Source organism: Choristoneura fumiferana, chromosome 2 (genome assembly GCF_025370935.1).
Source record: "Choristoneura fumiferana chromosome 2, NRCan_CFum_1, whole genome shotgun sequence".
NCBI lineage: Eukaryota > Metazoa > Arthropoda > Insecta > Lepidoptera > Tortricidae > Choristoneura > Choristoneura fumiferana.
In genome coordinates, this window is record NC_133473.1 from 8,019,166 (window position 1) to 8,047,019 (window position 27,854).

Genomic DNA, 27,854 nt, shown 5'->3' on the forward strand with positions numbered 1-27,854 from the left:
TTAACTGAAACCACATTTTTCATACTTCAGTTCCGGAGCCTTTGAATGAAATCAACATTGAAGGGTTCCTTCTTTTTAGTATAAAATCATCTAAATTAGACTACATACCTACTTTAAGTATAAAAAGTTATACGAAATCATTCATGAAAAAAAAATTGGTTATATATACGCGTCCACTTGAGGGACTATTTTTGTCAGTTACAACGGTGAAAATCTGTATAAATCTGTAAATTTACAGCTTGAGTACCTATATAATGTGTGCGTGTGTTTAATTTAATTATATTTGACAATGTTCGGTTTCTTTTGATTATTTGTATTTATTTGTGGTTTGATTTGTTATTTTACTTAATTTGTCATTTTTGTTTTATTTAGTTAGGATTTATCTTTAGTTTATTAGGTAATGTATAAGTTATAAAATTGTAAATTTCCTTACCTATATAATTAGGCATTTATTTAAGCAGCAGCAAGAGTACCGTACAATTATCAGACTCAATTAATTGTTATTTAATATGATGTATATCTTTTCACTACTATTCTTAATTATTTTTTGGTCTCGTAGGCGGTTAAACGTGAAAATTTGATTTTCGAGTCAACATTATTCTTAGATAGCTCATTCATCCAATTTTTTTTTATTTAAATCGCTTAAAATCCCCAAATTGTCTTCTTTTAACTTCCGTTAAACAGAAATTAAAGCTGGAACTTCAGCAGTTAAACCCTGACTGCGTAATACGAAAATACAAAACATCAAACGCCATCCGATAACATTTGTGGATTATTTTGCTGCACAGACGACGGAAGTTTTGTCAAAAACAATAGAATAAACTCCCTACTAACTTATTCGATATCTATAACCAAGTATGGCTATATTAGAGTTGGGCTCTTTTCTAGCGATTAGAGTAACAAATTTAGTTTTATGGATTTCTCAAAAAAATTGGCGTTTTTATTTTCATTACCTGACATTTATTCCTTGTTTCACCACTCTCTGCTATTATTATATGACAGAAATGTATGATGCAGTCTCTGTTTATTTGAATCGATTAATGAGAGATAGCATAACAGGTATTATTTTCATAAAATAGAAACTTGACAAAGATTGGTGAAACAGGCTCTCATATCTTATCTTGAAGCATTTGTTCCAAAGAGTATTTTAGCGAATCAGTTTCAAGCGCTTTATATTGTTTTATCTTTATTTTGAGTTGGGAATTTTACAGAAAATAAATCTTATTGTAAGGATGAATTGAGTGTTACAAAATGTTGTTATTGCAGTTTTCATTCTAGTTGGAGTTGTAAAAACCCAAAAAGCTTTGGTCGACCTTATCCTGAAGACTTGCTTTCACCTAATGATTCACTGTTAATTACAATAAGTACATAAGAATTTGCGTACCTGTGATCACGATGCGGTAGATGCGTGGAAATTAAATGAAATTAAAGCGTTTATTTCAGACGATAGCCCATACAATGGGTTAGTAACAATTTAAACCTTATAAGTACCAAATATCGAGGACTTATTTAAGGAATCTAAATTTCAGGCAAAACATTGTACATTTCAATGCAAATTGCAATAAACGACGAAATAGTTTTTTTCACTAAGTGGGGGTTATCTTAAGAGCTCATACGTTTCGATATCTAAATCATCTTAACTTCATAGAAATCGCTGCCATTGTCACCCAACCCAGTCCGTACAGTGTGGTATAGTGTCTGTCTGGCGTCGCAGCGTTCCCTTTCGCTGGCGCCGCCAGCGTACGCCAGTCGCAGAGCACGCAGAACTGGAAATGACGAATGAATTCTTCAAGTCTAAGGTAAAAGGGCATAGCCCATTTCAAACCACGTCTTTTCTTACCATAAGGCGTAAATAGCCTAATATGCACTATAAAAGAACGACTTAAAAAAGTTGTATATTAACTGTAATTACAGAGCTCAATATCTTATATGAACGGGTGTAAACTGATTTTAAGGAAACTTAGCTAATAATAATTTCGATTAAATTAGCTGTCGATTAAAAAACCGAATTTGGGAGTATTTGGGAGTTCATTTGGGAGTTCACAGACAGATATTTCGATGACTCAGAGATGCGAGCCCGGGTTTGGACTCACGATCCTCTGCTTAAGAGGCCATAGATCAAATCACTAGCTTAGTTCCCTTTGCGGCCTCGAGATGTAATACAACTTACACGATTTTCCTTGCAGATCTATAGTGGGTTTAAAGGCAACTCCTGTTGGAAGTGGTTTGGGGCCGTAATCAATGGACGGCGGGCCCTACAACTTTGTAACTACGTCTACGCTGGGGCGTGCTTTGTTTTGCTCTTTCATTCACTACTGGTTGTTTAGGTCGTGTTTCGCCACAGAGAAATAAATAATAAGTTGAATAAAAACCGTAGCCGTTACAAAAAAATTAAGTAATATTTTACTAAGGATTTCGTATTTTATCCGGAATCTTCCAAGTTTAGGTATATTTGATACCTTAGGCTGCTATATACTGTTAAACTACTAATAATTCTCAAGAAAACTTAACCGTTATAGTTTTCCTTGTAAGTTTGATATACTTACTACCATCCTGAATTTTTTCAAAATTTTCCACCCACCAGTTTGGATTTTAATGAAAATCGTTTTAGCAACCCCTTAATGGTTTTAAAATACCTATCCTACGATACTCCACACTAGAGGGTTGGATGAGAATAAAAAATCACCCCCACTTTACGTCTATGTAACGTAGGTTTGGTCGGTATAGTTTACATATATATATATCCGTGCAAAATTACAGCTTTCTAGCATTGATAGTCCGTGAGCAAACCCGCGGACGGACAGACAGACAGACATGGCGAAACTATAAGGGCTACGTTTTTGCCATTTTGGCTCTGGAACCCTAAAAATGTCGCGCGAGCTGAAGACGATCGCGTAAGTAGGTATATGGTTAAAAAACTTTTATTTATTTTATCAGTACAGTCTGCCATGACGACATTTGCTCAAAAAATGGTTCATTATGTTGCAAATATGGTTAGAAAGTTAAGGGTAGGTATATTGGTTAGCATGTTAATTTTTCAACTTGTTTATCCCACTAATCAATTCAATTCTATTCATTTACTTTCAAAAATGTTGCTACTTTACAATAACTTACACTGGCTCTTACACTCACTAGGCAAGGCCTGTTCTGTAGGTAACGAAATTGTATATAGGTTAACAAGTGTGAGGCGGAAAGTCAATACCTTTTACCAATAACAAAAACTGTCGAATTAATACCATTGTTAGGACTAAACACATGGGAACGAATAAAATGAGCCAAATTATTCAGCCTCAGTCAAATGCTAACAGCGGCTCACATAAGCGAAACTTCAGCGTGGTTTTTCAGCTGAATATTCCTCGCTCTTAGATTACATTAGCGCGCCTTGTTGCTTAGCTAAATAAAACAATTATATGTTACACATCTCTTTAACTCTTATGATGCAATGCAGCATCGTCAGGGATAAGAACCAAGGAACAATGCAATATTGTGGCCTGCAGCCTGCAAGTTTACAAATATTCTTAAAAATGTTTCGCTTGATGAATGCTGAAAGAAAAATAAAAAGTCATAGGTACAAGCAGAAAAAACATTCATAGTATTAGAGTCAGTACTTTTTGAAAAACAAACATTTCGACTCTTTAGTGGCACACGCGATGCTACAAAAACACACATCCAGCCTTCACAGGGCATGACAAAGCTCTTTTTTTTCACTGCGTCAAAATACCCACACTCCCACACTTTCTCGCCTTTCGTGTGGAATTCCTGCAAGACAACTAGCAGCTTGTCCTGTTTGTCTTCAAGACGCACAAAGGCAATGCTTGGAACAAAAAAAAATCCTCGAATGAACATTCTCCGCCTTACTAAGAACTCTTAATAAACCTACGAAGTACGAGTTCGACTCACGCATTGACAGTTTCGTACAAATATGTAGTAGTACAATATTTTTATGAACAAAGTAAATTTTTGCGGAGATTAAATTTTCAAACTTTCATGATTCTGTGTCAAGAGGAGCCCTATAGATTTAAATTCTCATCGTTTTCGCTAAAAAATATAATTTCATAAAAGTGTAGGTATTCTTATTATCGGGAGGCCTTAATTTTTTTTTCAGAGCTGTGTCTAAAACTCAATCTCCACGTGTTTTCAGGAAAAAAAAGTCTTGGCAGAGAGAGACAGAAATAAGCAACAAAGTGATTCTATAGGGTGTAGGTTTTATCGTTTTTAGTTCGATATTCGGAACCTAAAAAATGTCCAACTTGATACAACAAAAACTGTCTCTTGTTTTTCATTCTGATAGTTGTCGTGTAGCAAATAATAAATACCTAAACAAAACCAAACTAATCTAATCTACCACGTATAGTCGTATTGGCAAGAGAAGTTGATAAAAACCTACAAGACGCTAAAATAGCGGTTTGTCCGTAAAAAACGTATTACTGAGAGATTCTTTGTCAGGAAGTGTCAGCTACGTCGTAGCATACACGTAGCAATCACGATGAAAGCGTCAACGTCAACAGAATTCCGTGTACAAAAGCACCTGCAACGAAACAACACCTATTGTGGCGGCATAATTATGTCTCCATTAGGCGCATTTGCGTCCTTTTATGCGCGCTCGCTGTCGCTACAAATTGCCTACGAAAAATGCGCATTTTAAGAATCCTTTGTCTCGCTTTGTGAGAGTCATTGCTCAGGTTAATAGTATAAAAATAGCCCCTATTCCAGCTTCAGTTTGTACATAGGTATAAATCCAGTGTCGAAATACGACTATTATGAAAAATACTCATATTAGGACAGAGATGGGGAAACTGCGGCCCGCTGGCCATCTCCAGCCCGCAAAGGCTTGAAATCCGGCCTCAAACAAAAATCAAGAGAAGATTTCGTATTGTTACAAAATTTCATTCGCATTGTCAGTGACCAAATTAGTTCAATAAAAAAAAACATACTTATTAATATTTTTATTTCGGTAAATAACATAGCCAAAAATGCAACAATTTGGGCCGCCATATATTTCGTAAGTATATATTGGCACGCGAAGGAAAAAAAATCCCCATCCGTGTATTAGGATATGCGTTATGCAATGAATTAAATCCCTGCGTAGAGCAGTATTCGTCATATAGATAGATAGACACTAAATTAGGATCCCTGCTCACTTCCTACTCTACCCTACTCGGTAGGTACGCACCGCACGTTAAACTCAACATCGCGGGTAGAAGAATAATAAACTATTGCTTGCACAACAATTGTAAGGTGTCTAAGAGCATTAATAGACGTTAATCTCAATTTACGACGCTAGTACAGCAAAGTGCATCAATAAAAAATAACGTTATTTTCATAATGGTGTAGTTTTTAACACGGTCTGTCCTGTCATTACGGGGCATAAGAAGGGAGATAGGTATTCAAGTGATTATGTCAGCCGGCTACTGGCCCGTGAAACACGTCAAATTACCGCGCGCGCCGTGGCGAGCGAAAACACCTTTTATTTCATTACCACAGGAATGAGGCGTCGCGTGAGCCGCTCACATTTTGTTGCATTTTACAATAATTAATCGCAGGCCACCCCTGTCAGCGCGTGGAGTGTAAGCGGTCGACGACCCCGGGATTTAGAACGACCCAGTGTTTACAACAGAACAAAATACAGGAAGTAGGGCGAGGGACAGCGTCACCTCGTGGGCGAATCATTTCGCACCGATCTATCACTTTCGTGAGCGATTACACCTTGTCATTCCCCTGTTAATGTCATTTTCATTTTGCGTCGGAGGGCGGAAAGGCAACAAGTTTATGTAAATACGCATTGTGTCGAGTTCTGTTGGCTCAGCAGAAACGTCAAGTGTAATTAAGCAAAGTTCCCTGTGTTGGGATGGTTAGTACGAGTTATTTATAGGTAGTGTAAGTGACTGGAAAAGTTATACTTGTACAATATTAATTATTATTATTTTTGTTTTTGATGCAGACGGCCCAATGAATTATGCATATCTCCGTCAACAAATTAACACACTAAGCTCGAAACAAATCTAGAAAATCAGAAATCTTGTGCAAGGTCCGCCCGGATTACTACCACCATCTTGCTCGCTAATCCTGCCGTGAAGCAGCAGTGCTTGCACTGTTGTGTTTCGGCGTGGAAAGTAAGACAGCCGGTGAAACTACTGGCACTTGAGGCATCCCATCTTAGGCCTCTAGGTTGGCAACGCATCTGCAATACCCCTGGTGTTGCAGATGTTTATGGGCGGTGGTGATCTCTTACCATCAGGAGACCCACTTGCTCGTTTGCCATCCAGTTGAATAAAAAAAAACTGAAATCTGTCGTTACACTACACACTAGACACGATAAAAAGATCCATCAATGAACGAAACTGTATCTAAAAAATCTATACCTCTCATCTGGCTGCAGTTCACTGTCGGTAGCCACAGATTCGGTAATCTTCATGATGATATCTTTCTCACACTTAATCAAGAGCTTATTACAATAATCCACACTCCATTTTATGCATAATTTTGGAACTTTAGTAGTCGCAAACGCAGGCTGAGTGAATTCGCGGGACCGCACGCGACAGTCCTAGGGGAAGCACTGATCCCAAACAATACTGAGCCGGGCCTGGATTGCATCAATTTCATACTATCATGCAAACATGGGGGCGAGATAAAGAGGAGACCAGCTCTCGAGCGAAATTGGTAAATAGCCATGTAATGACAGCAAATTGATGTGGCTCCCGTACTAGCTGCTACATTGCCTATATATCTGATACATAACCTAAAAATAACACATACAAAACACATAAATTTAAACTTGTTTTGATTTTATCACCTACATTCGGCTAGCGTGACTAGAATTACACAAAGAGCAATAAACCTTTCAGATACAGTGAATACTGGAAACATAGTTAAAACCTATTTTATCGCATTGTATACCTACCATACATATTATGCCTATATGTATAATCCTGTAGTATGTAGTACGTGACATCTACTCAACTTTAATAGGTGTATGCACGTGACTTGCTACAGCAGGGGGGCGACGATAGGATATCATCAATATCCCGGATAACATAGCTATGCGCAGTTTTCTATACCAATCCCAGTAGATTATATAACACGTGTAAAATCGTCATGAGTTTTCCTTCGCAGGACATCCTCTTCTGACCTACGAATGTCTCAACGATGATTGAGTGCTTGTGTCCACTTTCTGCATTTATATAGCATAGTAAGTTCATCATCATCATCATCCCAGCCTATATACGTCCCACTGCTGGGCACAGGCCTCCTCTCAGAACAAGAGGGCTTGGGCCGTAGTTCCCACGCGGGCCCAGTGCGGATTGGGAACTTCACACGCACCATTGAATTGCTTCGCAGGTTTGTGCAGGTTCCTCACGATGTTTTCCTGTCACAGGAAAACATCGTGAGGCATAGTAAGTTGCTGCTAGGCAAATCAAGTATTTTCAGTCGCCGGACTGAGACCCATAGAAGCTTTCTCTATCAGTTGAATGGCATTAAATACTTATATCCATTATCTCCATTGCTAAAGTAATAACATAAAATTAAAATGGCAACTACTGGGACAGAACCTTGTTTAGAGGTATATATCTGCCATTACTGTAAATTAATTTATATTTATAGTGTTTTCCTGCAGACACACGTGCCTCACTGTCTACAGAGCTGTGATTTACTGCTTCATAATCGAGGATGAAAGTGACATAAAACGCCAGTGTAACTATAAAGGTGAATTTAGTACTCTTCCGTCGATTATATCGGTATGATCACATACAGTGCAGCGTTGGTAGACTGTATAGCTATGTCGTGTGGAATAGGACCGTCGGCCGAGCGTCTCTGCCGACGTACGTCGTTTGTCAAATTTACGGCTACCGGAGGTGTATGTTATTTGAGTGCGACGGTCACCGCAGCATTTGTATAGATACTAAACACTTGCCCACGATCATGAACGATCAGCGTTTTCGGTAGGCGCTACACCAAGCACTACGAGTATTTATTCAGTCTAGGCATTGTTACTGCTTTAAAACTTCATGCACGATTATTAGAGCAGTCTATAATGTACTGACTCTTTAATAGCCTACCTGCATAGTATGTGGTTATTTTTGGTATTCAATCGACGTAGCTGTGAACATTGTGTCTACACCTACGTAGGTACATATTTATAATAGAGACAAAACTTTAAAATCAGACTCGGTAGCTGCGGCAGTCCATTTCAGAATTAGATTGCAGAGCCAATAGTAAACCTGGCTATATGCAATGTATTTTGCCAAAAAGCCTATTGGGTTAGTGTAGTATGGCATTATATTCATTTATTACTGCGGTTCGGTACTCAGCGCTCGTTCGGCGACACGCAGTCTCGTTCCGAGTCCGCCTACACTCTTAAACTATACTAATTTATACGTCCCGAGAATATAACACGTATGGCATGATATCAAAGAGCATTTTTGCCTGCCTCTTCTACTGCATAAGTTTGCGTCGATCTACATAAATCGCATAATTTACTAGATCGCTTAAACGGAAACTCAGTTAAGATCGTACCCAACCTTTTGCACAATATCCTGATCAGCTACATCCTTACGTGTTTGAGAGATGTTGCTATTTTTACTCATCTGGGTAGGTATACAGTATTTTATCAAACTACCAAAATATCGTCATCGTGTAAAATCTATTCAGTAAAGCGGAATGCCAGAAGATACTTCGCGAAACAACTGTCGATAAAGGAACGGACTTTAATAAAATCTCTACTAAATGCGAAATTCGTTTTCCTCACCGCGACTGGTTGGACGATGTACCTAGTTAGAAGTCCAGAAACTTCTGCAAATAGGCAAAGTAGAAAATTTTGAAGTGTCACTTTCAATACTGAAGTAAAGGTTTAAGATACATAAGTCAAAGTTGCAGAGCGCGTACAAAGTAAAGCTAAAGCGTAGTCGGCGAAGGGTGGAGTGGTTTTAGAGACATCTGTAGAGCTCTTGGAGCACAATAGTATCCTACGTCACGCCAGACAGCCCGCACTGAGGATATACTATTTAGCTACCTAGATACGCTAATTAAAAAGGGTGCTTAAATCACTGAGTTCGTAGCTCAAGAGGAAAAAGGAACTTTTAGAAGGTTACTCTCTGACTGTGTGACTTCTCTAATTTTTTGCCGAAAATATTTTCCTAAATGATTTCCCAACTGTTTTATATGGATGGAACGGTTTTGTGAAACTTTAAGTACTTCAGGATTGTTATAAAACTAACCTAACCTAAATGTAGGTTCTACAGGATAGTCTTGAAATACGAGTATATCCTGAGTATGCGTAGTACACTACTATAAAGTTTCAGAAATGAATCATTTGGATCAAGTATCTTTGGCGAAAAGTCAGAATCCTGATTATTCAAGATTGTTTTCTGATTGTGAAGATTAGATATCACGATTATGAATATGAACCTACTATTACGTAAAAAATGTTTTCCTGGCATTTAAATTTGCATAACAACCCGACTCTCATTTGGCCGAATTTTATACCTCACTTAATTTGACACTGGGTAGCTTGAAACTATAAATACATGAACTTGTAAAAACAAAGCATATATGTAGGTAAATATGTAGCCAACAAAATATTTTCTATGATAATGGTTTTAGCAAGCATATCGAGATCAATCTTAGCGACTGCTTTCACTTAATAGGAAAAATCTTGACAGACATACTCTTCGAATCAACCACCCTAATAATAATGGGTATGCCGACAGCTGCCATCAGTAACAGAGAAATAGCATTAGGATATTAATAGGTGTTTTATGAGGCGCTGACTTTATTTACTTCCCCGGTTTATGTGTTATAAGAGTACCGGTTTATTGCTTTGTCAATAATTATTCAATGAGACGAAACATAATGGCAGCAATCTTGTTTGGCTAGTTTTCGTTTTAAAGGACTAAAACGGGATATTTTCGTTTTTTTTTTTCTTTTATTCGCGAATTTTAGTGTTTACAGTGACCAAAGTTAAGTTAAAGTTTTAACTTAATGAAACGTGAAATTCGATTATTTATTCATACTCGTAATACTTAGTATGTTTATTATCTTAACTTATTTTTACTGGCAGGGTAATGAGAAATGCCCAGAAAAGTGAAATAGGTAGGTACAGATAAATTTAATTAAGTTAAATCCTAAATATTAAAAAATTAAGGAGTTTGACTTTCTAGTAACCCCCCTCCATAGCCCGCTGAGCAACTCTAAGCCTATTCGTAAGGCCTAGTGTAGCACCGCGTCTTGGATCTATATGTCATAAATAAGTTGTTAAACTACTTGTATATTTAAGTATACATTTATTTGATCTCAACTCAATCAATTATAAAGATTCACTTCTATTTTTGAGCAGAGAACGTACAGACTTAACATAACTTATCCAGATGTAAAAGCGCTAGAAAACGAATCCACACAAGCACAGGAAAGCTAGAGTTTGACTTGTTATTTTATTCACTTTCGTTTCTCACCTTCGTTATCCTTTGGAATAAGAACCTTCCTTTCGTACGACACAATGCCCTGCTCATTAGACGTAATTTAGTCAAGCTTTGAGAAACCCTTGACTAGAACAGTATGTAGTTTTATTTCATACATGCGTGTAGGAGGCTTGTATACAGTATACAACTATATACACTGGGTAACCTACCTACCATCATCCTTTGCTATGAAATTTTGTAAAAATCTGTCACAGACTAAATAAAAAAGGTTTTTTGTTCAACGTAGGTACCAAACACGACACACACGTCATGACAGTCAAAAATATAGATACATACCTACACATATAAGAAATTATACACAAAATAAAAAATTTGCTTAGTTAATCAGAAAAAAACGCTTCCTGAATCTTCGGAACCTTGCCAAAGGGGACTTCTTTTACTAACATGTTTTACTGTTAGTTTTACTCGTACAGTCGAACCATTTGATTTCTGACCAACCGTAAAACGTTCTATCAGTAGGTAAGTGTCATGATAAATTCCATGTCAAGCAATGTGATTGGTTCGAGTGTACTCGTACTTCAAGCTTAGAATAATTGTTTACGAAAACTTTGGGAGTAATATTTTATCGCTTTTATAACATGCCTTAGATATGTCTAATATCACGAGTTCTGCCTTTTCGCAGAATTACCTATTGTTAACCGACTTCAAAAAAGGAGGAGGTTCTTTTGTCAAATGTTTCATTTATCAACTGTTTTATTTCTCAATTTTCTCCGAAACCATATTTTTTCAAAAATGCTTTTATATATATATATGTCGGCGGCCAATCGTAAAATCCGCCAGATCACGAAATTCCTAGGCATATCATGAAATGCCGCCATTTCATGAATTGGCTAAGGGACATCCGCCATAGGTATCGTTCAAAGCTCACCGTTTAACGATTTGCCTAGTGACGTTTAGGCAAATCATGAAATTCCTAGGCATATCATGAAACGCCGCCATATCGGTTCTGGCACTTCGCCGGCCGAAATGGCGGCATTTCACGATATGCCTAGGAATTTCGTGATCTGGCGGATTTTACGATCGGCCGCCGACATATAGAACACAGTAGGTTAGGTTAGTTTTATGAAAGTTCCGAAAAAAAGATGGTTTCAGAGAAAATCCTGAGTTGGCAAATGAAACATTTGGGAAACGTGAATTGGCGAAAGGCAGAGAACCCTAATATCACTTTGCTCCAAATATTTGCCTAAGGCAAAATATTCTAGTGGGCCGTTCAAAATTCCTATTTAACTTATTTAACTTCCTCTCCGTCGCTCCAAGTTCAGCGGACAAGTCGTATTTATTTATCCAGCTCCCAAAATAGCCGGGTATCTATGTGTCTTTCCACTCCATTAACGTTATCTCAGCCCTATTCCCTATTTTCTCACGTGGCGAGGCGCCACATCTGTGCCCGATTAATCAAGCACTGTCTGTGAAGTTTTGTTTAACTTTTGCGTCAAAAGGGAGTCGCGTTGTTTAATTAAGGCATGGAAGTAATAGGCGTAAGTTTATTAGAGTGTCTGAGATTCTCGGAAGTGTTCGTATCTTTATTAGATTTGTTATATTTTGTAGGTACTTATTTATTTATTTGGCAATCACAGACGGTGATTATATATCTCGTAGATACTGTACTAAAAAATCGAGCGCCTGAGCTGCCAAAATGCCGATGTTGTTTGATAAAATTTTGGAACTTGCGTCTATCTTTAAAATTTGTTGCTCATGTTACCGATCCGGCCGCTGTAGGCACTTGAACTATTAAACAGCTGCTATCGGATAAGTGAAGACAGTGTACCGGAAGATAATGCGTTTTAATGCAACCAAGAGTAACAACGACAATAATGATGAAGGTCGTGGGATATTAGATGGAGACGAGAAGCGACAAAATACTAACAGCCTTATTCATAAAAAATCCTTAATTGAGGTTTGATCGGTCTGTTACTTAGCAGACTGATTAAGCTTGTTAGACGGTTGTCAAGAAGTATGATTCATAAACGCTTGCTAGCAGTCTGCTAGTTGTTGAGCTGCTGATAGACGGATTAGACGCGTTATGTTGGCCACCTTGACAAATCAAAGACAAAAAATGGCCTAATCGATAATAAAAAAAAAATACAGCAGTGACAGCAAATTAGCATAGGAAAAAAAAAGCGAGAAGTTTGTTTTCCCGCCATTTCTGATCCGCATTTTTATGTTGTGGCAAAAAGCCATAATTATGTTAATCATCCTAATTTTTTTTTCATATTTATTGTTAATTTATTGTTGCTAATTTAGAGGATTTTGAATACAAATTCCTGAAAATAAATTTTCCTGTCTGTGCGTCTAGACACGGCTAGGGCTCTGAGATGGTCTTGAAGATGTGGATGGCAGGTAGAAATGACGAAAGCAAGCTTTATAATACTTGCATATATTGCTTAAAAAAGTACTATAACTACTGTTACAGTTTTGAATAAGAGATAAAAATTAAATAGCGCAAATTTTAGCTAGTGCGATGTAAAGCGTGCGAAAAAATAAGTGAGAGAGCTTATGTGGCAATTTTGCCAATCGTAGTCGGCCAAAAGCTGTCTTGTCGGTGGGCGACGCCGCGGCTTCTCATTGGCTGCAGATCGCGTATGTCGTGATAAGCGAAGTCTCTGTTGGCTGCCGGTGACGTGATACAAGCTTGAGTCGGTTACGCTCCCGTAGCGGGCAAGTTTGTTGCCGCAATAAAAAGTTAGGCGTTAACATTTCCTGTTTTTTTTTAATCTTTGCGTAGCCCTGCCTTCACTATAAATATCTTAGGTATGGTTTTTTGCTCTTGTCAAAGTCAGCTGTTCAAACTTGTGGCGGCCATTTTGTGACTTAGCAGGGAGATAAAGGAGGGTCTACGGTCCTCTAACTTTAGCAGAGCCTTGATCGACTGATTAGCGCTAACAGACGTTTATGAATCATGTTTTTTAGCATCGGGCCTTCAAGGAGCCTCCAAGGAGGCTCTAACTTTTTATGAATAAGGCTGTAAGTCATTATACCATTAGTGGTCACGTATAGTCACAATAAAACTGACAAAGGCAATGTATTTAGGTAATTCAACATATCGAAAATGTATGTGTAAAATTACATTTGAAATTTGCCACGAGCTTTTCGGTGAAGGGAAACATCCTGCACAAACCTAGCAATTCAATGGTGTGTGTGAAATTCCCGATCCGCACTGGGCCCGCGTGGGAACTACGGCCTAAGCCCTCTCATTCTGAGAGGAGGTCTGTGCCCAGCAATGGGACGTGTATAGGCTCAGATATGATGAAGCTGTCTTTTATTTTGCCAGCGCCAAATGAAAAAGCTTGGATAGTTAACTGTCATACCAATTTTATGTCACCTTTATAAGGCCGTTCATGAAATCGACTTCACGTAAGTCCTTTAAATCCAAACTATCAGGTAAACGCCATATCGTCCGGTCAGGTGGAATGCCGTGATAAGGAATTGAGACAATATTGACTCAATCCCTGCTGGATACGAAGCATTGTCACGGGCGATCTTAGAGGGGGCCGGAGAAAATAAATATTTAGCTTCGAGGCAGATCGAAACTACGGATGTTAGTGGAATAAAAATATAATGCTGTGTTTGTTTTATAATATGATAGTTTTAATGTGTAAAATATAAAGGTGGTAGGACCTTGTGCAAGGTCCGCCCGGATTGCTACCACCATCTTGCTCGCTAATCCTGCCGTGAAGCAGCAGTGCTCGCACTGTTGTGTTTCGGCGTAGAGAGTAGCCGGTGAAATTACTGGCACTTGAGGTATCCCATATTAGGCCTCTTCTAGGTTGCAGATGTTTATGGGCGGTGGTGATCTCTTACCATCAGGAGACCCACTTGCTCGTTTTCCATCCAGTCGAATAAAAACCTATATATATCCGCCAATATTTCAATGCAAAAGTTTTTAAGTGCGTGTCTTGTCACTCTATCACAAGAATACTGCTTGATTTGAACAGCATCCACACAGGTGATGTCACGTGCAACAAAAAGCAAAAAGGAAAACTCATTCAGATTTTCCTTGTTAATTAATGCAATATCACAATGACGTTTACTGTGAAAAGGTTCCATAGTGGCTCATGAATTAATGTCCTTGACTATACCTAGTTAAAGAAATGGATGTGCCATGGCTAATTATTTTCGTTTAACGCAAACTATAGAGGCGTCTTATATGATGCTATAAAATCACAAGATAGGATCAAGCCAGGCAGGATCATAAACGTGACACATCCCAGATTTCGTTTTTTGTTTTTAAAAACCTCAAAAAGGTATAAATACATTTTTTTATACATTTACAATGTTACAAGAAACCTGCCAAAAAGGATAGATAATTCGTTGTACATACAATTGAACCGTTGTTGTGTTTAACAACAGTGACTACACCTCAGGCGGTTTCGTTTCCGGGACAATAAAATTCAGGTCCGCCCTGTATCGATCGAATGCATGTAGGAAGAACTCTTTTATATATTTTTGGAACGGCACGGATCGGCCGACGCATCGCCGCGCTGCTTCAATGTAATCAAAAACTGCTCAAGTGCGAGTCGGACTCCTGCACTAAGGATTCCGTGCAAATTTTCTTTGAACATTCAGCTGTGGCAGAGCCCCTGTCCCAAAAAAAATGCAGTTTTGGGACAATTTCAGATGGTTACTACCATAGACGGACAGAGACGTGAAAAAAATAATTTTCAGAATTTTTTTCTAGTTGTGTAGCCTTCATAACAAATTTCAAGTTTCTAGGAATTTACTGGTTTTGATTCGCTGGCAATTGTGCGGAAACATCTTTTTCACTTCTCATGCTTTACACTACGGTTTTTGGCTACTGACTTCACGTGGGAAGTAAGGTAACACGTAAAGTACACATTCAACACAAAATGTATTTGTTTCACAATAAATAAAATATGACGAAAACTATTTTTTTTTTTGTAATTTGCTTATTTTATTATCAAGCTCTGTGAAGCTCCATTAGCCCTCTAGAGGCCAACAAAAGGCTAAAGAAGATATAAATGGCTGGTTAAATCCCCAGAAAATCTCCTAAGATGTTGCTCGCATTAACTCCGAGAAAGCCTCCGGATTACTGCGAAAATTGATACATTGACCCACTCCGCGTCCCACGTGTGTATATCACTATTATTTATGTGTGTATTTATGTTAACAATTGAATATAAAAGCGGGTAAGCGCAAGTTAACCTCGTACAACCTTTAAAACCACCACCATTCAAGACACAGATAAAAACATTAAAACAATTGTATTGTTGTAACACCATTATCAGTCTCTAAAGTTACATAACAGGAATAGTTTAATAACCAAAAAGTGCACCGTAAGTCTATTCTAACAAGCCCAAACACGGCTAGATTTCGGCACGGCGTTGTTCTGTCTTAGTGTTCCAGTGTCTAGCTTCAAGTTCCATCATCAAGTGAGTTCGATGGTACCCATCAGGACTACGCATAAATGTCAAGTTTAGAGTCAATACCACAATAGAAAGTGGGTGGGAATTAAGTTCAACTGAACTACGGTAGATACCTACCTACATAGTTACAGGTCAAGCGGCATAATTGTGTTATAAATCAACATATGTATTGGATGCGGTTTGAAGGATGCTCTACGACAGATGGAGAGGCAGCAGAGCAAGCCAGAGCCTTGGTAATAGCGTCTCGTGGGCATCTTTTAGCCTATTAATAAGAAAGTAACAAAAAATACTGTTGTAAATATATTATGAACGCTACATTTATGCTAAAATGCAGCTAGAAACATCTATAAGTATTACGAAGGAACCTATATTACACCTCAAGGATCCATTAACAGCAAACTACGTCTACAGACAAGAGATGAGACTTATAATATCCCGGGTAACATCACTATACATATCATTACACAGCTGTTGCTCTGTCCCTGAAACATTTATGCTTCCCGCATACTTAGTTTAGGTTCAAACTAAAGCGCACCAAGGCGGAAAATATGTGAATCCGTTTTCAATCTCACTTTAAACGAGAGACTAAGATGCGATCTGCAAATGATTCATCCTTTTTAGGGGACTGTAGTCCTACGAGGAACACAGTTTTGCCATTTCCATCCGTGGCTTGGCTTTGCTAGAAAGCTGTAATTTTCCATTTCTGAAACCACGCGGACAAAGCGGTAGAGTCAAATTTAAGTAAGGGATTGATGGACGAGTTCGGGGCAGATGGCCGAGTCGTAGACCAGCAATCCCTGTTCTGGCCGAGGCTTGTATAGTGGTTTTCTCAAACAATGTAAGGAAATATTTCATCCATCCATCCATCCATCCATCCATCCATTCATCCATCGCATCGCATCGCAACGCATCGCTTCGCTTCGCATCGCTTCGCATTGCATCGCATCGCTTCGCATCGCATCGCATCGCATCGCTTCGCATCGCATTGCTTCGCATCGCTTTGCATCGCATCGCATCGCATCGCTTCGCATCACATCGCTTCGCTTCGCATCGCATCGCTTCGCATCGCATCGCATCGTATCGCATCGCTTCGTATCGCATCGCTTCGCATCGCATCGCTTCGCATCGCATCGCATTGCATCGCATCGCATCGCATCGCAGTATCGCAAATGCTTACAGAGTAGTGGTGGTTGGCTGTTCGTAATTTTTCCTTTGTCAGTTTAATGTTAGTAAGCAAAATTAAAAAGTTAGAGCAGCGGACAATAATGGATTTTCATACATACTTCATGGCCTAGGCCAAGAAGTTATGTAGGGAGGTGGTAGGGAGCCATAAATGAGAAACTTCATGTCTCCATTTCGTGGCATTAATTTAACGCATACACTTCCGAGCATGTTTGAGAAAATATAATTTTTTTAGATGTTTTGCTGTATAGTAGGATTATTTTTTGTCATCTAAATCTCAGTGTGTTGTATAGTTAGCACAATCTTTTAGACTATCGCGGTCATTAACAATTTGATTTTGATGAAATCAAGGTACACGAAACAATACCCGAATTTAAATGATTAAATTTGTACAGTTAGGTTGGCGTTTCAAAGGGATAATAGGTTTACTAAGATCATTTTTCAGTTAAGGGATCCGTTAGAAAAAATCTAAAAATACCATAATGATAGTATATCGCATTTAAAAGGCTTACTTGTAGCAGGCTTTACAAGTTAACAAATAACAATCGATCAAAACTTACAATTTTTTATTTTCTTTGCCTTTACGGAACTCTATATTGCACGTGGTTAAACACGCTCTTGGCCAGTTTAAAGGACATTATGTTAATGTTGGTGTCTGCTCAGACTCTTTGGTGTAAACTTACATTTAATGCTTAGACTGTAACAGCTGAATACTGCTAATATCATTGAAATCGTTGGAGTCGTTTCCGAGATTCCCGAAATATATATAGATATTAGATAAATAAATATCATGGGACACCTGACACCAATTGACCTAGTCGCAAACCTGTGTCGCAAACTAAGCAAAGCTTGTACTATGGATACCAGGCAACGGATAAACATACCTACTTAAATATATAGATAAATACATACTTAAATACATATTAAACATCCAAGACCCGAGAACAAACATTCGTATTATTCATACAGATATCTGCCCCGGCCGGGAAACGAACCCGCAACCTCAAGCTTCGTAGTCAGGTTCTCTAACCACTTGGTTATCCAGTCGTCTAATGTGGCCATGTTAAATGGGATCCCAATGTACATACCTATGGGGCGCGTACTCTTGATTTATTTAAGTTCATAAAATCAGAGGCCTTAAGCGTGTCACACACTAAGCAGATACGATAAGATATCTGTATCTGAACGCATATCTGTCAATATCGCTCCCCATACAATTCAATGAGCTAACACACACAGCACAGATAACTTATATTTTATCGTGAAGTATCTGTGGGCACCGACATATATCGAAAGATGGCAAAGATATTATCTGCGTATATAAATTGATCTGTGTATAATATCTGCCGATATAAATATGGTACAGTATTTTATCTGCAGATAGATACAGGTCGATGTGAGAGCCCCGCTGCACTCGAGTAAATCTAGAAGAGATAAACACGAAAACAACCTGTATAAACTATCCGCACCAAAAAACAAGTCTACTAAGTTTGAAGGACTAAATGTATCGTCTCGAATATTATCGTATCTGCGTAGTGTGTGATAGTTTCAGATCATTAAGTTATTATACGCAGATAAAATATTATCGTAGGTATCTGCGTAGTGTGTGACACGCTTTATTGTTTAACACACTTGGAATCACAATCGTTTTAACCACTACTTCCTGTCACACGGTATAAGATCAGGGTAGAAAGAGAACGCCATCGTGAACGTCAGCACGTTAGACAATAGGCCTCAAGTCGCAACGGCTTAATGGTCACAGTTTAGACAAATTTAATAGCCTACTTAAAATTCGGGCACGTTTCGTCCGTCATCACTTATTATGCGGAAAGCGAATTTTAATTTTAATTTTGAAAGTTTGAGCCGGCTTTGGCCAGTGTTGTCAAATAAATTCGTCTACGTTTCCCGCCATTTAGGGAAGCTTTAATGGTGCTCCCACATTGGCTGTTATAAATATGTTCTATAACGTTATAAAATTGTTTTATAACATTAGCGGTATATAACAAATTGTAACAAATGTTATACATTGTTGTCATGTTATATAACTTTTTAAATGTTATACAACAAATTTGCAAATGCAATTCTTATATGCGTTATATAACATTTTTATACCAATATGGGAGCGTTTATAACATCTAACGAGTTGTAACAAAAGTTATAAAGTGTTAGACAATGATATAGCACCTTAACGTCACAGCAACGAACATCCTTAAAATTGCATTCCAGTTAAATCTGTGTCATTATGAGGTTTGCTCTTCGGTGCACATGTGAGTAAGATAATTTTGAGGGTGTCAGATAAGTAGGTTTTTTAATAGTACATTACTGCAGAGGCCATGAACTAAGGGATTGATGGACGAGTACGGGGTAGACGGCCGAGTCGTAGACGAGGCCGGATAAAACGAGTCCAGCAATCCCTGTTCTGGCGAGGCTTGTATAGTGCTTTTCTCAAACAATGTGAGGAAATATTTCATCCATCCATCCAACCATCCATCCATCATCCATCCATCCGTCCGTCTGTCCGTCCGTCTGTCCGTCCTTCCGTCCATCCGTCCGTCCGTCATCAGTCCGTCCGTCCGTCCATCAGTCCGTCCGTCCGTCCGTCCATCCATCCGTCCTCCATCCGTTCATCCATCCATCCATCCATCCGTCCGTCCGTCGTCCTTCCGTCCATCCATCCATCCGTCCGTCCGTCCATCAGTCCGTCCGTCCATCCGTCCGTCCGTCCATCAGTCCGTCCGTCCATCCATCCGTCCATCCATCCGTCCATCCATCCGTCCATCCATCCGTCCATCTATCCATCCGTCCGTCCGTCCGTCCGTCCGTCCGCCCGTCCGCCGTCCATCCATCCATCCGTCCGTCCGTCCATCAGTCCGTCCGTCCGTCCTTCCGTCCATCCGTCCGTCCTGTCATCCATCCATCCATCCGTCCGTCCGTCCTTCCGTTCATCTGTCCGTCCGTCCATCAGTCCGTCCGTCCATCCATCCGTCCTTCCATCCGTCCATCCATCCATCCATCCATCCGTCCGTCCGTCCTTCCGTCCATCCGTCCATCCGTCCATCCGTCCGTCCGTCCATCAGTCCGTCCATCCGTCCGTCCGTCCATCAGTCCGTCCATCAGTCCGTCCATCCATCCGTCCATCCATCCGTCCATCCATCCATCCGTCCGTCCGTCCGCCCGTCCTTCTGTCCATCCATCCATCCGTCCGTCCGTCCATCAGTCCGTCCGTCCGTCCTTCCGTCCATCAGTCCGTCCGTCCGTCCTTCCGTCCATCCGTCCGTCCTGTCATCCATCCATCCATCCATCCGTCCGTCCGTCCGTCGTCCGTCCGTCCTTCCTTCCGTTCATCTGTCCGTCCGTCCATCAGTCCGTCCGTCCATCCATCTGTCCATCCATCCGTCCTTCCATCCGTCCATCCATCCGTTCCATCCATCCATCCATCCATCCATCCGTCCGTCCGCCCATCAGTCCGTCCGTCCTTCCGTCCGTCCATCCATCCGTCCTTCCATCCGTCCATCCATCCATCCATCCATCCATCCGTCCGTCCGTCCGTCCGTCCTTCCGTCCATCCGTCCGTCCGTCCGTCCATCCATCCGTCCATCCATCCATCCGTCCGTCCGTCCGTCCGTCCGTCCCGTCCGTCGCATCGCATCGCATCGCAAATACTTACAGAGTAGTGGTGGTTGGCTGTTTGTAATTTTTCTTTTGTCAGTTTAATGTTAGTAAGCAAATTTAAAAAGTTAGAGCAGCGGACAATAATGGATTTTCATACATACTTCATGGCCTAGGCCAAGAAGTTATGTAGGGAGGTGGTAGGCAGCCATAAATGAGAAACTTCATGTCTCTATTTCGTGATATTAAGCATACATTCCGAGGCATGTTTGAGAAATATATATTTTGGCTGGAACTGAAAATCAGCGCTGTGTTTCCATACCTCAGCATTGCTGGGCTGCCGTTCTTTCGGCTTTAAGTATTTATTACGTTATTGTGCACCTTGTTGTTTTAAATATCTTGTTACTTTATTTATATGCCGAATTAACATTTTCTTTCTTTCATTCATTTGCTACATCCTATTTTTAAATAAGCTTTATTTATCTTTACTGTTCAATAGAAAAACCGCATACCTACATGAACTCATGTACCTACAAAGGAAACGCTCTGACCAATGACCCGCAGACTTGGGCTCATTTGTCCTTTGAAGTTCAGACCACGTTTTAACGTTTTTCGGCTTCGAATACGAATATTTTCTTATTTATTTTTTACAATCACGTGTAATAAATATTGAAACATAATATCCGGTGTTGGTTCATTAAAACGATCTGCTAACGGATATAAAGAGATAACAGAATGACGAGCTTTCATGAATCGGAAAGTAGAAGCATAATATCTGATCAACCAAGAATGTATTTAGATGTATGTATACAGGTACCTGCATAAAAATAATAGGATAATATTCTAAAAAAACGTATAAAATAGTTCGTCAGTTAGATTTGCATCGCTCCGAGTCTTTTCTGTTGCAAAAAGCTGTCCGTTAGTGTCCACAGCTATCCAACGTGGAAATGCCGCCAGCGTTATAGGCACTCTTGTGCCGCGATTGGCAAAGGACGAGTTATTTGACTAAGTTATCGTAATATTATAATTCTTCTGTATAATGGTTGGATCGATTCGGATGAAGTTGTATGTGTATATTTCAATAGAGTCTGGATGGTTTGAAAACACAATTTCACCCGGTAGGCGGCGCTGCTGTCGGCTAATTATCATATTTAATACCTATACCTTTTCCAGGCGGGACAACGTTCGCCGGTTCCGCTAGTTCTTTATAATAATTGCTTATTTCATAATAAAATGTTTATTTAGTATTTTTATTTTTCAAAAGTAAAGTAAAAAATCCGTGTGACGTCACATTTACGTACCTACACACTTTTTACTAAGGACTCACGAACTAGCGCGTCAGCTTCATTCATTATATTTTTTCTTTGATTGACAAAAGAAACAAAAAACGTGTTCATATTTTCTGATAGAAAATCTAATTGACGAACGTAGTAGATTTTTTTTTACCCAGGGATCTACCTTATTGTATGCGGCTAACAATGATTGCTTCTAATGACTGTCAATTATTGCTGTTCATGATATTTCACGATCGCGGTTTGTTATTTAAATTAATGTTTATATGTAAACGGATCCCAATTAAACCGAATATTGTGCACATTTATTATTTTACTTCAAAATACCTGTATTATTGGTCTTTATATTTTTAATGCTTGTGTTCCTAAACATTTAAAAGACAATTTTAGGTAGAACAGTAACCAAACTTTCTTAGACTTCACTATAACCTGTTTTTTGATGTATCTACTCATCTCCAACTATACAAAACATCACCGTCTAATTCACTGTGCTCTGAAATTTTTAATGAATCTAACAAACCGATCGATTGACTGAAAATTTGATCGGAAAATCGTAGCTTCTACAAATTGTGAAATAAAAAATTATTTGTAGAAGCTACGATTTTCCGATCAAATTTTCAGTCAATCGATCGGTTCGTTAGATTCATTAAAAATTTCAGAGCACAGTGAATCGCATAATAATTATGCAACTATGGTTACTAAATCGCTCATTTTATGGTAATCTGCGTCGGTCGGAACTACTTATTTGCACAATTTAAGCTACACGGTCTGACGCTGTGGCTGGCTAAGCGGCAACGTACTTCCCCTTCGTGCTGAACTGAAATTGGCATCAAATTATGCTTACGAGATGTATTTTTTATTCAGCGAGTGTAAAAATAGAACGCTTTTCGTCGGCTGCAGTTTGTTCCGAAATTTCGGTATTGACATTGTTAAAATAGTAAATACAACACGATATTGCCTGAAAGAAAAAACCGGCCAAGAGCGTGTCGGACACGCCCGAAATAGGGTCCCGTAACCATTATGAAAAAATTAAGCAATATTTTTCTAAGGATTTCGTATTTTATACGGAATCTTCCATAGTTTAGGTATATTTTATACCTTAGGCTGCTATTTACTCTTAAACTACTAATAATTCTCAAGCAAACTTAGCCGTTATAGTTTTCCTTGAAAGTTTGATATACTTTGATCATTTTGTTTGCTACAGTTTCTTTGACTAGCTCTGAGCTATTTAATTGACATCATCTAGGTATGCGATTTAGGAATTTAGGCAGTGGATGTTCTCAAGTGTAGATCAGGACTTACACATAAACACTATACACTATCGCGTCGTGATAGGTACGACGCGGCATCATTTTATGATGCGACGCGACGTCGTGTCGTGGAAATCTACTAAGGTAAGGATTGCATCGTGATTTTCCGCGACTCGACGTCGCATCGTGAAACGATGCCGCATCGTAACACGACGCGTTATCGTACCTACCTGTCGTGATTAGTCTAGAGCCTTTACTGACAGAAAAAAAGTTAAGAGAAATAAAGTTTTAAGTTTCTGCGTGTTCATGGGTTCGATACTGACATATACATGCGTACCCAGTGCTAAGAACATTATCAAATAGATGCACCGGTCCTAGTAAGTTCCCGAGTAAGTTTAGTCGCTCACTATACAAAGCAAATAAAGCTGTGAGTAGGTAGGTATACACAGCGTGTAACGACACAGTCCGGGAAATAAGTGTATTTATGTGTGCCATTTTAATCCAAGCTTAAAGTAGCCTTTCCTCAAATCATGCAATTTTCTAGTACCTACGATTATACAAAAAACTCTGCTCCGTGCTGCGCTACTAACAATTTTAACATAGGTTACACGACACAACGCGCATAATATTGAAATTGAAACCGAACATAACATAAGCCCCCATGAAATAACGAACACATGCAGGGCTTCGGAAAGGTTCAACCGTAATAAAACACCTTGCATTCCCAATCTTTTTTACCGTCTTTCCTGCGTGCAAAACGGCGATAGTATGGAAATTAGAGCGAATACAATTTTGCCTTTTTAACCGGGGCCAGCGGGCTGCATAGGTGTAGCTTGGTATAATGATGTTTGATAAAAGGTAAAGTTAAAGTGAAAAAACAATGGATGATTAATAATAGATTACCATAAAGCGATAATAAATAATGGATTATCATAAAGCAGAGTTGCCAGACAGGCTTGAACATCGGGCAGCATCTGCTGCAGATTCCATGTCAGCTTTGGCATTCCTCGTCCAAAAGATTTGCAGTCTTTGTATGAGTTGCACCAATATACTATTACAAAATCAGTGCCAAATCAGGTCTCAAATCCTTATGATTCGACGGTATAAGTAACTTGCAAATGAACCTTAGAATAGTCTACTCTACGCTAAAATTAATAAACTAGAAGACATAGATACCTACATAAAAGACTTTTTATTAAAAGTGGTGGTTTAGTGGTTAATTATCAACCTATCTGTCTGCATCCGGAAATTAAATGCATGTAGGTACACCTAAAGGCAGTGGCAATGCAATTTGGAAAACATATCGGCGGGAGGAGAGCGTGAAATTAGTGTTGCACGTTCGGTTGACGCCACTACGTTTACAAGTTGCGTACCTAACCTACCTATTCTGCTTAAATTTAATGTTAAAATATCCGATACTTAGTGGCTGTTTCACCATCCATTGATTAGTGTTAACTGACGGTTAAATGTGATGCCGTCTCCGTCTATTCGAACAAAACAAATAGAGACGGCATCACATTAAACCGTCAGTTAACACTAATCAATGGATGGTGAAACAGCCCCTTAATGATTTTTTATAACATTATGATATTTTATTTTCTTAGTTTTTTTATTAAGTAGTTTAAAGTACCTAGAAGCCTGATTGTTAGTCGTTCTGACCATAGATCAAGACATGACCATTTCTGTGGGAGGCTGATATTAGTATGATGTAGATATGATAAAGATAAAGACAAACTTTGTTTTTATCCAAGTTAATAAAATAATTTGTATTTAAGTAAAGACCTAGGTACTATGTACTTATCACATTGTTATATGTTGATAACATGTATCTACTTACATGAAATTTTGGTGTGTAAGTGCAGAACCATAAAGACCATCCTAGAAGGAAAGATCGAGAGGAAGAGGTTGATCTAGGCGCAGTTACATCGATCGAGGTAAGGTAAGGAAAGATGAGTGGAAGTTACTCCACCGACAAGAGTGTAACTCTTAAGTTAGAGGATGATCAAGGGCAAAGCATGATTAATGTTTTCTATCGAATAGAAACCCACTGGTAAGAGAAGGTAATTTTAATCATTGATACTTATTTCTGACAAGTACCAAGCACCATTAAAAAAACCACTGTCATATATTGTCAGTAAAAAATATTAAAACACCAGGATAGATACCTAAACACGTATAATATAAAGTTAAATGGTCAACATGAAACCACCGTGAGACTCACTCATATTAAATGATACGTGTGCGTGTTGCGGCAGCCGCCGAGTCGCGTGCTCCTGAGAGGAAGGGCTACGAAATAGCCCGAAACATGTCGAGCTAAACTCGGTTTAAGACGTGAGTTATCCGTTATAATATCATTTAATTTAAATGGTCAAACTATTGAATTTGTAAAATCAACAATATTTTTAGGAATAACGCTCGATTCTAAACTACAGTGGGGACCCCACGTCACAGCAATCGCGGGTAGATTGAGCTCTGCTGCTTTTGCAGTTTGGAAAATACGGCAGTTAACCGATGTGGCGACGGCACGGTTGGTGTATTTTGCTTACTTTAATAGCATTATTTCGTACGGCCTTATTTTATGGGGATCTGCTGCAGACATTGAGTCAATTTTTATCTTGCAAAAGAGAGCAATTAGAGCAATTTATAATTTGAAGACGCGTGAATCTTTAAAATCTTTTTTTAAGGAAACAGGTATCCTAACCCTGCCGTAGCTTTATGTTTTTGAAATAAATGATTAAACATGAGTATGTAAGGAAGAACATATGTGATTTTCCCACTAACGTCGATAAGCCAAAGGCTACTAGAAACACAGGGAAGCTTAAAGTTCCATCTTACAGACTGGCTAAAACCAAAAAGTCGTTTCTGGGAAATTGCATACGTTTTTATAATAAAATTCCAAAAAATATTATAAATGAAACGGATACAAAATTCAGATCTATTGTCAAGAAGACATTAATATCTAAGGCGTATTATAAAGTTAATGATTATATCATGGACAGGGATATTTGGAAATAATTCCGATCCGCATTAGCGATCCCTTCAAATAGCGAACTTACTGTGTTAAAAATAAAGTTGTGTTAAATACTTGTGATGTATACATATCATTTAATAATATTGTAAATCTGTTTTAAAAAATACCTCGTTGAGTTTCTTGCCGGATTCTTCTCAACAGAGGTTTTTCCGAACTGGTGGTAGATTTTTTTTTGACATTCATGAGTGCTTGAATTGCCTGAATGAGCCTAAATTGAATAAAGATTTATTGACTTTGACTTTGACGTAAAGCACAGTAAATAGATATAGGTACTTACTAGTTTTTTAGTTCCTACCCTCAATATGAACCAATTTACCCTTTATAAAAATAAGCGTATGTAAAAGGGATAATTGCTAAGTATAATGTCTGTGAAAACGTCAGTGAGCTATGTGACGAACCACGAGAGTGTATAACTCTAAAGCTGACTCTAAGCCCTAATACTGACTGCAGGGAACATCAAGTTATACGTTGGAATTTTCACTTTCAATTACGCGGTAAATTTCATCGTGTCTACTCGAGACCGTCTCTTTTCAAGAGAGCTCAAACGAATGTGTCAACTACAAGTAACTAATTATTTCAAAGCCCGAAAGAGGAACGTTGCAAAAAATATATCAAATACTAAGTACCTCTTCAAATCAAATGAAGTGTTTATGTATTAAGTAAAAGATGCAATTTGGTGAAACGTTTTTCGGTAAAACTTTAGAGAACCCAATAGTATGCATTACATAGGTAGATAGTATAATTCAAATGTATTGTGTTTTAATTGAAAAGAAAAGTTTGTGCGACGAAATTATTTCTTGCATACGTGCCGTAACCGAGCAAAGCACAAGCCAATTTGTTGTCATTTCAATCGAATAATTTCAACATAACTCCACATATAATAAATAAAATAAAATAAAATAAATAAAAAGCCTTTTATTTCTTTGCAGCGGATTGACAAAAAACATTAAGTATTCTAAAGTTTTTAAAGTCTATGTTAGTACCTATTTATATATATGTTTTTTGTTAGTATTTAAATAAAGTAATATTTCAAAAATTTAATTCATGTACTTTAATGTTTATTTAGTCATCTGCAAGAACCCCTCTGCAGGTAAAGGCCTCCTCCAAAGATAGCCAGTCTTCTCTAGATTTCGCTATTTGAATCCAGCTGTTTTTAGAGTTCCGGAGCCAAAGCGGCAAAAACGGAACCCTTATAGTTTCGCCATGTCTGTCTGTCTGTCCGTCCGCGGCTTTGCTCAGGGACTATCAATGTTAGAAAGCTGTAATTTCGCACGGATATATATGTAAACTATTCCGACAAAATGGTACAATTTTTTTTTTGTGTACCTCCCATAGACGTAAAGTGGGGGTGATTTTTTTCCTCTCATCCAGCCCTATAGTGTGGGGTATCGTTGGATAGGTATTTTAAAACCATTAGGGACTTGCTAAGACGATTCAGTGATTTGTTTCCGAAATATTAAACTTTAAAGTGAAAATTTTCATTAAAATTTACCGTCCCCCCCTCTAAAATCGTAACCGGTGGGTGGAAAAATTTGAAAAAATTCAGTATGGTAGTACCTAATAGTATATCAAACTTTCAAGGAAAACTATAACGGCTAAGTTTGCTTGAGAATTATTAGTAGTTTATGAGT

The 27,854-nt window shown here is 38.6% G+C and overlaps 1 protein-coding gene across 2 annotated transcripts in view; it reads right to left on the reverse strand.

The window, feature by feature from the left end:
* LOC141442075 (proton channel OtopLc-like) overlaps positions 1 to 27,854 on the reverse strand; it is a 129,061-nt gene that overhangs the window by 92,270 nt on the left and 8,937 nt on the right. Inside the window, exon 1 of one of the 2 annotated variants that reach the window (XM_074106995.1) lies at positions 6,363 to 6,572. The exons of the other annotated variant lie outside the window; for it this stretch is intronic. Within the exon in view, the coding sequence (XP_073963096.1) occupies positions 6,363 to 6,415 (53 nt within the window). The 5' untranslated portion in view covers positions 6,416 to 6,572. Of the gene's footprint in view, positions 1 to 6,362; positions 6,573 to 27,854 lie in introns of those variants that run through there. 2 annotated transcript variants of the gene reach the window in all.